This window comes from Chiloscyllium punctatum, chromosome 40, assembly GCF_047496795.1.
Source record: "Chiloscyllium punctatum isolate Juve2018m chromosome 40, sChiPun1.3, whole genome shotgun sequence".
NCBI lineage: Eukaryota > Metazoa > Chordata > Chondrichthyes > Orectolobiformes > Hemiscylliidae > Chiloscyllium > Chiloscyllium punctatum.
In genome coordinates, this window is record NC_092778.1 from 1,000,365 (window position 1) to 1,013,067 (window position 12,703).

Here is a 12,703-nt window from a genome sequence, read left to right on the forward strand (position 1 = left end):
ATAATTAGAGTAGAAAATGTAGTGCATCCACCAGTGGTTTACTCCACTAAACCAGAGAATGCTGAGAATTCTAAACTTCATATGAGCTCAGAAATCTCAGTGCAAGATGTATGGAACTTCAAGCATGGGTGCTATACATTGAACACTTTTACAGTTCAGTACAATGTATACAAGAAAAAAATTTGAAGTCCATCCATAAGTACTTAGACAGCTAAGAGCATGGCCTTTTATTTGATCTTACTTATTTCTTTGAAATTTACAGTGGATTTTAAACAAGATCGAAACAACTATAAAGCTTTCTTTGAAATCTTGTGTACTGGCTCTAAGTAATGCACAGATAAAAACCTCTTTACACAACCTAGAAATTTACCTGGGCCGCAATAAAAAGAACAACTTTTACTGCAAACCACACATGCACATGATTTAATCAAAATATAAGTTGGGCACTGACTTTTGCAACAGCCCCTTTCAGGCTAAGTTGAAACGTTCAGGAACACAGTCCCAAGCCTCAAAAGTAATTAATGGGAATTAGCAAAATTTAATATAAAAAGATTCTAAACTATTTTTGAAATTTTAGAATTAAACTAAAGGCTTAGTTTGATTTTCAATTTTGACTGTTAATAGGTATAAGTACACTACGTTCACAATGTGCATCATAGACAAAAACTATACAATGAGATTATTTTAGGGATTTTATAAAAAGACTCAAACAAAACAGAATTCAAATTTTACTTCACTGGTAACACAGACAGGCAAACCAGGCAGAATTAAGCTTAATTTTTTAAAGTCAGGGGATATGTATGGTGTGTAAGTGACTAATCATGTACATATGGTATGGTATTGTTCTATTACCACTACAGACAACAATACCAATTTAGTTTAAGTAACACCACAAAAACTGAATGACTTGTATGCATGTATTTGTAAAAGCTATGTAGTCAAAAGGTAAAAGAAAAGAAGTTGAATATTCGTTACTGAATGATACTTGTCAAATTTTCTTTTGTTTGCTCTCAAAGTTCAAAGATGTGCTGTTACAAAATAGAATTTTAATAATTATATAGTGTTAAAATTGTAATTCAACATCTGCTTTGTATTAAGTAGAAGAGTCTAATGTGGTTTTTTCCATGTGCCTTATCATAGTGTAAAGGAACCAGTTTCACCATTAAAAACATACCTATTAAATCATAAAAAAGTTGAGTGATACAATGTGAAATGGAAGATAATACACTTCAAACATTCTTTATTTGAATAAACAGAATGCACATAATAGCCTATACACATGTAATACTAAAGACAGACATCACATGAACACTTTCATGTTCACCAAAGCAAACTGTTGAACCACAAACTCTGAAAATCATACACTGATCTGTACAACATCAAGTCATACAGAAATTAACTCGCATTTTCAATGTGAAATACAGTGCATTATTTTGCACCATCAGGTCACACATACAGATAATATGTGCAGATATGGGCAATTATTTCTAAATATTATCCATCAGTATTTTTAAATACTACGAATGCATTTTTGTAGGTATTACAGAACATACCCTGGTAAGATGCGCATCATGGCATATTTAAATTTATGTATTACTTGGAAAACTATTTTTAAAATAGTTAACATTGTCTAATGACTATTTCAAAATGGCAACTTAGATGTAAAATCAAGAAAAGAAAAAAGGTTCAGATTGTATTTTTGTTTTACATACTGCTTTCGATGCTCCACTTGCTGGTTCAGAACGATCTCTAGAAAGTAGAAGATGATGTTACAGTCACGTGTTTTGAATTCATATGTTGAACATAAAATACACCTTTCACAACAAGATTAACAAAGACATATTCTGTATTGAAAATATTTTCTATTATGGATTCTCAACCAAAAATATCACCAGTGTACTTCGAAAATAGTCAATGATTAGTCATGAGAAAACACTCGAATAGAATTTCAAAATTAGCAGTGTCACAACTAGAATAATGCCGCTATAATCAAGCCCCACTTTCATATGCTGTTACCAACAATGAAAATTCCAATTTAATCAACAGGATGACCAACGTGCCCAAGCGCTATAAAGAACAGAAACAATTCACAGGAATTAATTTTTTTTAAAGATTAGATTGCTTACAGTGTGGAAACAGACCCTTCGGCCCAACAAGTCCATACCAACCGGCCGAAGTGCAACCCACCCAGACCCATTCCCCTACATTTACCCCTTCACCTAACACTACGGGCAATTTAGCATGACCAATTCACGTAACCCGCACATTTTTGGACTGTGGGAAGAAACCGGAGCACCCGGAGGAAACCCACACAGACACAGGGAGAATGTGCAAACTCCACACAGTCAGTCAGTCACCTGAGGCGGGAAATGAACCCGGGTCTCTGGCGCTGTGAGGCAGCAGTGCTAACCACTGTGCCACCGTGCCACCCACAAACTTTGTAACACAAACTTTTAACAAAGGCAAAGAAACGTTTCTAACATACCTTTGTGCAATTTAAACTATACCCCTCAGAAACTCCAAATATACATACTTATTCATGATCGAGACAAGAAACAGCCTGTTCAACATATCAAGCAATATTGAAAATATCAGCAAGGTATGGAAGAACAAAAGTCTAGATTTCAAAATTTGGTTAAATTGTCTGTTAATTGCTTTTGGATTTTAGCAACAGTTGCAATACAGTCTGTCAAGTGATTGTCTTTGTCATTTTGATAGTTGGTCCAGTGGGCCTTGTTCTTTTCTGGTTACAGAGAACCATACAGCGACATTTTCAATTCACAGGCGCTGATATTACTGGCTACCCTGCACTTACAGCTTTGGAACAAACTGTAATTAGAACAGAGGGCTTTTGACAAGTAGTCTTAAAGACTCCCAGTACCACACTGCCTGAAAGTATCTCCCTTACTACTTTGCAAAGCAAACATGTTTTGCTTAGCTAAAATAAAATGTGCACCATGTGATTTTTCCAAGTTGCAAAACTCTCCTGGTATTTTAACAACAGAGCTGCACAACCTGCAGTCTGGTTAAGGAAAATTATGTGGTGTTGTGGTTCTGTTCGCCGAGCTGGGAATTGGTGTTGCAGACGTTTCGCCCTCTGTCTAGGTGACATCCTCAGTGCTTGGGGGCCTCCTGTGAAGCGCTTCTGTGATCTTTCCTCCGGCATTTGTAGTGGTTTGAATCTGCCGCTTCCGGTTGTCAGTTCTAACTGTCCGCTGCAGTGGACAGCTGGAACGGACAACCGGAAGCGGCAGATTCAAACCACTACAAATGCCGGAGGAAAGATCACAGAAGCGCTTCACAGGAGGCCCCCAAGCACTGAGGATGTCACCTAGACAGGGGACGAAACGTCTGCAACACAAATTCCCAGCTCGGCGAACAGAACCACAACAACGAGCACTCAAGCTACAAATCTTCTCACAAACTTTGAAAATTATGTGGTCCCTGATATCATAAAACATACATCTGAAAAATATACTGATTCATTCAGTGAGCAAAAATAAGGTCAATGATCATGCTTGCCTTATCTACCCTATTGGGTGAAGGCACCTGTAAGGTGGCGGACAGGTTGTATATATTACAGACACACAAAATCTGAATAAAAGTACAGTAGTTTTGAAGTCAAATGCCAATAAAATTTATCACTTAGTGAACTAACAACAGATCTATACACAAGAGGATAGTTAATGCAATGCACTTATGTGGACTGATGGAGACAACACAAACTCGAAATTCTGGTCTACTTCAAAATAATAAGAGCATTTTTGCTTGTCTAGAACTACCAATTTCAAATTCACTTAAGCAAGATGTCAGACAACTGAATCCAAACCAGCGTGCTTGAAATAAATAAAACAAATTTGAAAACTAGAGGCTGACACTAAACTAGCACTGAGAGTGTCACCATCTTATTCCACTAAAGGCTTGTAACCATGGTATCTTGAAGAGCAAGAAATACCCTCCATTGCCAAAATCTCATCTTTATTCAATAACAGATTAATTATTAGTCAATTTTATTGCTGTTTGTATGATCTTGCTAAGCACACAATTACCACAGCAGGTCAAACATATTACACCAATTTAAAACAATGTGTTGCAATGTATTTGAAAATAGTAAGGGGCCTGAGAGATTGCATTCCCTTTTCAGTTACCATATATGCAGTCAACTCGATTCAAAAATCACTTAATTACCCAAATTTACATTTTGAGTACTAATGCGCACTCTGCTTTGGTATGTACACAATTTAATTCTGAATATAACTTTGTTAATTGAAAATTAACTATTGAAGACCAAAAGTATTTAGCGTAACATTTGCTAGGCAATTCCTATGAAGGCATTACTCAATTGTGCAAGAAAAATATCAATTTTTTGAGTTAATGACTTTGTAAAATGGAGTATTGCCAGCATTTCATTCGTTTAGATTTCTAGCATATACAGTATTTTGCTCTCCTTAAATGAAGTCCAGATTCAGATTCAACAACATCCTTTCTTCAATATTGGCTTTTCTCCCCCATTTTTACATTTGGAAGAATTTTTTTGACACTTGTTCGTTCTACTCAGTTTAAGGTTTTACTATTTTAGCACTCTTGGAAAATTGACAGATCTGTCAGGTTGTAACTAAATTAAGCCAAAAGTCCAAGAAACTAAAACACATCAAAAGAAATGGAGCTTCTGCTGTCTTGCACAGGAATATGACAAAGGTTCGGCCATAAGCAAAAGAATAGTTCATTTGCACTTGCTACAGGACCACTCAATCCAACACATCCATGTTGGTGTTTATGCTCCACACAAGCCTCCTTTAAATCTCTTACCTCGCGCCATCAATAAGTCCTTATATGTCTTACTTTCTCAATTTGATATCTAATTTGGCAGTTATGGGATCTATGCCTTCTGTCTAACTACTTGCAAAGTGGGTTTTACATTCCTATTACTATGGGTAAAATGGTTTCTCCAGAATTGCTCAATGGATTCACAAATAATTACTGCTAAAACATCAAGCTCTGCACCCATCACAAATACTTGCAATTAGTCTACCTTTACACATCCCCACATATCTTTAATATCTTCTACCAGGTCATCTCCTCCAGTATTAAGGGAGTATCCCATCCTGTTTAATCTTCATTAATAGTAATTCAAGCTTCTGCTTCTCAGTGTTATCCCTCTAAAAATGTATCCCAGTACTCAATGTCTTGTTTACTTCTTTATAAAATTATTTAACATGTGCAAGTGTATCCTTAAATGCTTTATTCCAATAATCCATTTCAACATTTTTGACAACTATTTTTTATATTTCCTACCAAAACACCCAGTTCTGAAGGATCACGGAACTTGAAATGTCAACTCTGATTTCTCCCCAGATGCTGCCAAACCTAAAATTTTCCAGCAACTTGTTTTTGAGCCAACTCAAATAGCCTTCCTATCCTTGTATTTGCAACACAGTAAAATTAAAACAATGGTCCAATCAGCAAATATCCATGTTATTTTTACCAAACAAGCTACTGCTCACAGTTCAAAGGTCACTTTCTGCTTTTATCATTTTTGGTTTGGAGCAAAGGTCTGAATACTTGAGTCTGCTTGAATAAGATTTCAAAAGAGAATGAGAACATATACGTAACAGGTGCAAATAACATCCAACTTATGTTTGCAGATCCAAAATTAAATACAAGTGTATTCGATTAGGGATGTCAGAGAACATGACCATTATCAGCCCCATAGTTTTATAAATGTATTTTAATTAGAGCATCAAGCTTCTTATTTGCAAAGATAGACAAATCTTAAATAGCAATATCCACACTAGCTTACACCTGCAGGTTGAAACATATACAAATTAATGCTAATGTACATTTATGATCTATGCATTGGCCTAAACTGTGCATGAAACCAAAATAACGAACACTACCTTTAAGTTGGACGCACAGGTTTATTAAAAACACATCATAACTTCAGACTTGGGTGAGAGTCTGAATTGATCGAAGTGTCAAGATTGAAATAATCAACTCAATCTGCCTTAGATTGCTCAGATAAGTTTGAGTACAGCATTGACATAAGGGCAAAAACAATGCGCAACAATGCAATCAGCTTTCATTCTGTCATGTTCACATAAGATGCCTGATCAAAAAGAATTATTAAATGCAGTACATCAGTTACCCTTCTATATCTGTCTGTTTGGTGCAGATGATACGATTTGAGTGAAGTGGCCAATCACCATCTTTTGTGACTGCAGTTTAGATAGCATGTGGTTTCATTTCGTCTCTACAACATGTGAAAATTCACTTAATTCAAATATTTGAAACAAAACACACACAGACGTGGAGGACACTAGAATGCATCAACCTTATTTACTAAAGCCTTTATTGCTGTCATTAACACCTGTAATGTAAAATCAAGGACTGCAGAATGCATCTCTGGTTAAAACCACAGTCACTGTAACTTAAAAATTCTTACTCCCTAAAACAAATACAAAATTCAATTTACACTTAAAAATTTCAGATACTTACATGACAAATGTTTTGCCAGCAGATTTCACACCTCCAATTGGAATCCTTTTTATAATCACAGATGAATTCTTGGGGATTAAAGCATTATCGTCTGTATATTCTGTTAAGAGTTAAAGTAAGCATTAATTTACAGGTGCCAGATACAAGTACCACTCAGTCACTAGAAATATTTTGTACAACTGCAGAATGCATGTCAAATTCATTCAAGTGCTTTAATGATGTCAAAACTATATGGGTCAGACATAGTCTTCTTTCTGATTAATCTTTAAACAGAGAAAGCAACATTGAAGGGCTAAAACCACCTCATGAACTGTATTTTCTTTATCAACTCTAATACTTGTTGAACAAGGAACACTTTCATTATTTACAGCTCTGATGGCTAGTTTTAATACTGCAACATGTGAACTGGCAAAACTTCTGTGCAAAAGGAATAAAATACTCACCCCCAATGGGAAAAGCCTCATGACACATGCACCCAGATCACAGTACAATTTCCCCAACTCTCTGGCTCATTTGTACATTGAAAACGATGTAGATAGCTTTCAAATCTTTAATCAAATTGATCTTTATATAGTTCTTTTTCTATTTGATCATACGCACTTTGACATTCTTATATTTAATGCTCAATATTTAACGCTCAATATTTAACAACCTACATACCAATCAAAACCACAAAAAAGTCTGAACCTCTCAGTGAAGAGTAAAATGCTGACACAAATTTCCATTTTATAGATTTTTATAACTCTCAAAGTGACCAGCATAAATTATAAAGATGTAGTATATGAGGTTGTATAACACTTTTCTTGATTATGTATTTTAACTTCTGGATTCTTGAAAATGCATTTTCGGAATATTCTTGAATGCTTCCAGATGACATGTCTAATGACATGATAACCTGGAATAATTTAATCTTCAATGACTTGTGTGACATCACAAGCCAAATAAATTGTATAATTAAAGTGCGCAATTTCCAAAACTTATTGAATGTCTTCTGATTTACTGTGTCAGCACAAGATTTATTTTATTAGTTAACCTGGTATAAGACACATTTGTCAAAAGTGAGCAAGAAAATTGGAATGTAACATGGAATGTAACAATACTGTTTTGATAGACATTGCAAATCAAGGTGTTTCTCATAGCTGTTGAGGTCAGATTGATGTAGATTTAAAATAAATCTTTCCCAAGGTGATTTAAAAAAAATCAAACCAATTTCTGATTGATTGGTCAGCTCCCTAAACACATTTTCCTTCTCTTCCCTGCCAAACCTGAATTCTATTGCTTCAACTTCCTTGGCTTGAGTACTCATTTTTAAATGGCACGGTGGCTCAGTGGTTAGCACTGCTGCCTCATAGCACCAGGGACCCGGATTCAATTCCAGCCTCGGGCAACTGTCTTGTGTGGAGTTTGCACATTCTCCACATGTCTGCGTGGGTGCTCTGGTTTCCTCCCACAATCCAAAGAGGTTAGGTGAACTGGCTATACTACATTGCCCATAGAGTTCAGGAATGCGTAGGCTAGGTGTATTGATCAGGGGTAAAAGTAATATGGTCAGGGAATGGGTCCAGGTGGGTTACGCTTTGGAGGGCCGGCATAGACTTGTTGGGTCAAATGACCTGCTTCCACATTGCACTCCCTGTAATGAGCACTGTTCATTATTATATTTGGATTTTTTTTTCATTGAATCATAGACTGTGCAGAGAAGTTCCAATCTGTATTAAAGCATGATAATATCCTGGTGATGATTAATAATTTACCACTTGCTTTTCTTACTAGTGCCTGCATCAAATTACTTTTTAAACCTGGTAATTTGGAATTCATCTCAAAACATGCTCTTCCTCAGAATTCATTGTAATCCCATTGCCCCCGAATCTCTCCCTTCCTATAAATTCCCTAGTTCTATTTATGCTTTGGAACGGGGAAGTGAGGCCATTTGCAAATTATTCAAGACCAGTTCCAATCACTCCTTGTACCTTTGCCACCTATATATCCTTCCCATGGTGCCAGCCATTTTTCGAGTGAGCTGGGGGAAAAAAAACTACCAATTATCTCAGTTCATTTAAAATTGTACTTCAAAAATCCTAGCCAGTTAACGTTTGTCCCTCCATGTCAAAATACGTGTGCAACTACAAATCAGTTCAAACACATCTTTAATTCAACCTATGAAGTTCACTTTGCCATCAAACCCATTCACATCTTACACTGACAGCTCCCCATGGTATAGTCTACTCCTAGTCAGAGTAAAGCTATCGGGAAAAGTACCATGTCGTGAAACAAACTCGGTACCACAGCCACATTTGCTTCCTCTTCAACCATGTTTTTACCTCCTAGTAGATTTGACAGGTTGATGGCAAACGGTTTAATCACTGATCACTAACTTGCTGCACTACATAAAGTACAATTTTCTCAACTACCAAGATAAGTCACTATTTTTGGATTATTGTCCTGGAATTCAAAAATAGTTCCTCCGCTTCTTTCCTTGGACAGCAAAGTGACCAATCTTAAGCTCCTCTACCCAACCCAGCAATGTTGACCTTTAATGTGCAAGGAGCTTATTGATTTCTTCGCTCCCAATGTTAAGAACAAACAACTAGAAGACTTTTGTTCTAGTAGCCCACCAGATTAAACTGAACATCTTCTAATGACTTCCATTTGAAGCCACGACCTTGCTTTTTGCCACTCTCCTTCATGCCACCCTTGCAACCTCTTGAAGTTAATCTTGACTTCTTGCTCCATCTATCCTACACCACTAAACTGGTGACCACTCAAAGTTCACTGCTGATGCCCCTCTATTCTTATCAGTTGCATTCTCCCCAAAAAAAACTAAAACCCTGACATGTCTTGCCCTTGTAAACTTCTGCCACATTTCCAACCTCAAGATCCACAGCAAAAATCCTTGAGGAAAGCATCATTTTGCATACCCATGTGGGTATCATTTAAAAGGTTAGATCATATAGGTTTTGACCCAGAGGGCAAAGATGGGAGGAGTGAAAGGGGAAGCTTAGGGCACAGAACAGCCATAATCTTACTGAGCAGCATCAGAGGCTACAAGGTCAACTGCCCAGTTCTGCTCCAAATTTCCCTTATCTTTCCACAACTATCATTGAATTCCTCATTGTGTGCCAAACAACTCTCAAAGTATCAAAACAGCATCTTAAGCAATTTGGATATGGTTTAACTTACACTTCCTTACCAGTCTGCAACCTTTGACAGTTGACCATTCCACTTTCGAGTTGGATGGCGCCCAACATTTGACAGGTTCCAGTCTTAACTACCCAGTTACAGAGAATTATCAGCTCTGCACTGTCAGATCTGATACACCCCCAACTCTTTCTTAACTCTCCTGCAGGTCTCACCCAGTCTGTCTCTTGGCAACTAAGACCGTGCCAGTTACACAATTACAATGAGTTAAGTTAGAGCTGCTTGTTGTCAGTTGCTTTACTTTCTCTAAACTGAGTGCATGTTCGCAACATAAAAATGACAGCTGCAATGGATCAGCACATACACATTTGCACCAGTGACAAGCCACCGTGATAATATTTTAAAACTAGTTGCAAGATCTGGGAAAATACAAAAACAATCATCAGTTTAAATTTCTTTGCCAAGAGAGCCCCTGATTTCATTGAAATTTGAGAGGTAACATCACCTGTCACTTAAAAGGCTGGGTTCAACAAGTTTTTGAGCCTCAATGTAATCAAAAAGTCAAGGGGAGAGTTGAATAAAGAGACAAAAGCTAAGGCCACAGTGCTACGAGCCATAGTCTTAAAGAATGGTGAGACAACACCTGTAGAGAGACCAGGCTATTTAATAGTCACCATAAAATATCAGTTTGCAAATAAATTTATAGAACGTTGAACTGATTTCTAAGCACTTACTACTAGTTTAAGATTTAATCTAAAAATTGTTGCAGTCTGCTTATTTGTTTCCTATTTAGAATTAAATTTGGTGCAGCAACATGGTTACCTGGCCAGTCAGATATAATGCTCATTTGCAGACAGCAATGCTCCATCTAGTGCCAGCACTGTCCATAATTGCTACCTTTCTATAAACTATCAAGACTCCAAATGTTTAGATATCCAACACGGAATACTAGGAAGATCTAAACCATCATCTGCACAAATGCTGTTTCCTATCAACTTGATCCTGCTGGCAACTGTCAGTACCCAAGCCAGACTGTTATCGATAAATAGTTGCACCATTTACGATCCCAATATGAACTTCTGACATGACCCTGCCAATACCATGACTACATTTCCACTTGTGTAACATTGCCTGTCTCTGCCCCACTGTGGCTCGTCTGCTCTTAAGGCACTCAGCTATGCCTCTGTTACCTGTGATTATTACACTGTAATCTAAACCATCTTCCAACTTCCATAATCTTCATGTTGCTAACAGTCTTGTAGTAACTTTCACCAAGTTCCATTTGCGTGCAACCCAAGCTCTGTCTTTGGTTAAATAATACTAATAGCAGTAATATCTAATTTTAAGATTCCTCATACTTAATCCCCAATTCTAGTCTCTTAAAAACCAAATTTAAAATGCTCATTTCTGGCATGCCTCCAGTTACCAAGACCCCAGTCAAAATACCCTCCAAAATTTTTTTCCTCCTTTCCTTCTTTAGATGCTGCTCAAGGCCAACCTCTGATCACTGTCTTAATATTTCCTTTGGTGGTTTGGTGTCAAATTTTGTTTGCTAAGAATTGGTGAAGAAGCACCGTGGGATATTTTATAGTAGAGTACATTAAAAAGGTGTAATTATAAAGGTTTAGATTAGTTTGTATGATCCATAGACACACACTTGTCTGGTTTGTTATTTCACCTATTCCTTCATTACTCCCAAACAACCCAAAGGGAAATATGCCTTTTTATTTTGACACAACTACCTTACTGGCTACTTAAAATCATGTCCACTATCATTTTGTGACATGTACCCACCAGATTGATTCAACCTGGAACAATCACACAGGGTATCAAGTAGAGTCTTTAAGGAGCTCAAGTTCACAAACATGTCTCCCCCAGCAACCAATTTGCCTCCAACTGAAACTGGACGATTTAAAACAATCTGCACAAATCACTGAAGATCAACATGCAAAGTCTTAAAAAACTAAATGGTTTTGAAATTGAACCAGCTAAATATATTGGTAAACAATGTCCAGCATCATAATTTATTCCATCAGACTGGAGTTTAACCAGGACACATGCAAGCTGCTTACTAATCTTGCTCCAGAATTTACTATTAAAGAAGCATCTTCAATGACAGCACATACACCAGAAAAAAAAGTGATTATAGACAGCTGGTACAAAAAAATGCCTTACAAATCAGAATGGCTTATACATACTACAGTACAACATCTCAAGGTGCTTCATGGCAGTAAAATCAAATAAAATTTGACAGGGGATTAAAAGGAAGAGACACTAGTACAATCTCCAATGGTTTCACGAGATATAGGTTTAACACATTTCAAGAATCAAAGAGGGGGAAAGAGGCCCAGTACAGAGCCCCAAAAGTATGGTCAATGGAGGGTGAAAAAATGCAAGATGCACAACAGGCCACAATTAATAGTCTGGAAATGTTAGAGATAAGGAGGAGAGACACCATTGAGAGATTTAAATAACAAAATTGGAATTTTAAAGTACAAGTGTTAACACATCAGCAATTGTTGATGCATGAATGGCTCTTAGTGTACTTTGAATAAGGGCATCAAAGCTTAGGACAAACTTAAGTTTATGGAGACAGTGATGGGAGGACAGGGGCAAATTTATGAACTGGCTGCTTCCACCATATAAACTGGCCAATTTGACAAATGAAACCAGTAGCATGAAAATTCTAATTTATGGTAGTGCTAAGTATAATGATTTGCCTTCCAGGCATTCTGCAGGGGTAAACTGATCTTGCAGGAAATGATGTCAACAAGCAGTCTGATAACAAGGCCAGGTCTGATAACAAGGCCAGGCCAGATGAGATGTCAAAATGGGCACTGTGAGGGATATACTGGTTTTGTCAGCACACACGTGGAAACTGACATTGTGCCACAGATAATGTTATGCTAATATTACAACAGAGACTACACTTCTAGATCCTGTCAGACTCAACACAACATGAGAAGTTTGGTAGAACATTCAATGGCTATGGCTACATTGGTAAAAGTGGAACTAAGCAAGGGTAATCTAAACTAACTGGACCACTGAAGCAAAATTATAGAGTCATAAA

General features: G+C 37.0%; 1 protein-coding gene across 5 annotated transcripts in view; it reads right to left on the reverse strand.

The window, feature by feature from the left end:
- Positions 1-12,703, reverse strand: part of rbbp6 (retinoblastoma binding protein 6) — a 55,321-nt gene that overhangs the window by 40,093 nt on the left and 2,525 nt on the right. For 4 of the 5 annotated variants that reach the window (XM_072559137.1, XM_072559136.1, XM_072559135.1 and 1 more), the window contains exons 2-3: positions 6,496-6,595; positions 1,713-1,749 (exon numbers count right to left, since the gene is read on the reverse strand). In XM_072559137.1, coding sequence (XP_072415238.1) covers positions 1,713-1,749; positions 6,496-6,595 — 137 coding nt within the window. Of the gene's footprint in view, positions 1-1,213; positions 1,750-6,495; positions 6,596-12,703 lie in introns of those variants that run through there. The other variant, XM_072559138.1, reaches the window with a different exon arrangement.